The sequence below is a fragment of the Myotis brandtii genome, unplaced genomic scaffold (assembly GCF_000412655.1).
Source record: "Myotis brandtii unplaced genomic scaffold, ASM41265v1 scaffold112, whole genome shotgun sequence".
NCBI classification, from domain to species: Eukaryota; Metazoa; Chordata; class Mammalia; order Chiroptera; family Vespertilionidae; genus Myotis; species Myotis brandtii.
This window is the reverse complement of record NW_005353838.1, coordinates 12,710,716-12,711,601: the sequence shown is the minus strand read 5'-3', so window position 1 is coordinate 12,711,601 and position 886 is coordinate 12,710,716. Positions and strand designations below refer to the sequence as shown.

Genomic DNA, 886 nt, shown 5'->3' with positions numbered 1-886 from the left:
CCCCGCCGCCCGCCCCAGTGTGGCCCAGGGCCGGCCACAAACCTGGGCGCCGGGCTGCGGCGGGGAACCGTCTAGACTAGATTTTGCGCTGATAATCGGGCGCTCTATCTGCTTTCTGCAGCGTAGGAATAACCAGAGGGCCACAAATGAAAGGCAAGCAAAAGGAACTCCCGAAGGCGCCGGAGGTATTTTGGTCACAGAAACGTTAGGGTTACTCACTTCAAGACTCAGAGCCCTGCGAGCGTCTGTGCCCAGGACTTACCCCCACCCCTCCCCCTGCCGCACTTCCTCTAAGCCCTGGGCTGCCCCGGGGAGGACGCAGATGAGCAACCAGTTCTCAGGCTGAATGGCAGGAGGTCAGGGCTGCCAAGAGTTCAACAGCGGGGCTGGGCAGAGAAAGCACTGTGGCTGGCCTCACTTTAACCAAGAAGCCCCGTTATTGCTGCTCCCCCTTTCCACGCATCCACTCACCACCAGAGAGCCAGTGTGAGGCCAAGGCACAGACAGCATAAGCCTCTGAAGAAGCGCTAGGGACCAGGGCATAGCACATCCGAAGGGGTTAGAGTCTAACCGTTAGACTCTCCTTCTAATGCGATCCAGATGTGCCGCAGGTTTCTTTCTTCGGCAACCAGAGAGACAGCCATAGGTGATTTGGCTGATATTTGGAGATACAGGTCCAGGTATTAATTACTGCTATGTGAAAAAAAAAACACACGAAAAAAGAAAAAGGGCTTCTTGAGGTGTGTGAGTGTGAGCGCGCGTGTGTGCAGGCGCGCGGGTGCACACTAAAACCATACACACTGAAATATCACATCTTAAATTGTCATGGCAGATACGTCACTAAAGTACTTGTTCATTTAATCAGCGCATTCATTGAGCCAGCAAG

At 54.3% G+C, this 886-nt stretch overlaps 1 protein-coding gene across 1 annotated transcript in view; it reads right to left on the bottom strand.

Moving 5' to 3' along the window:
- The window catches only part of ITGA4 (integrin, alpha 4 (antigen CD49D, alpha 4 subunit of VLA-4 receptor)), an 84,427-nt gene extending 83,783 nt beyond the window's left edge, over positions 1 to 644 (bottom strand). Inside the window, 1 exon segment of the mRNA XM_014547157.1 lies at positions 572 to 644. Coding sequence (XP_014402643.1) covers positions 572 to 644 — 73 coding nt within the window.
- Between the last annotated feature and the right edge of the window lie 242 nt (positions 645 to 886).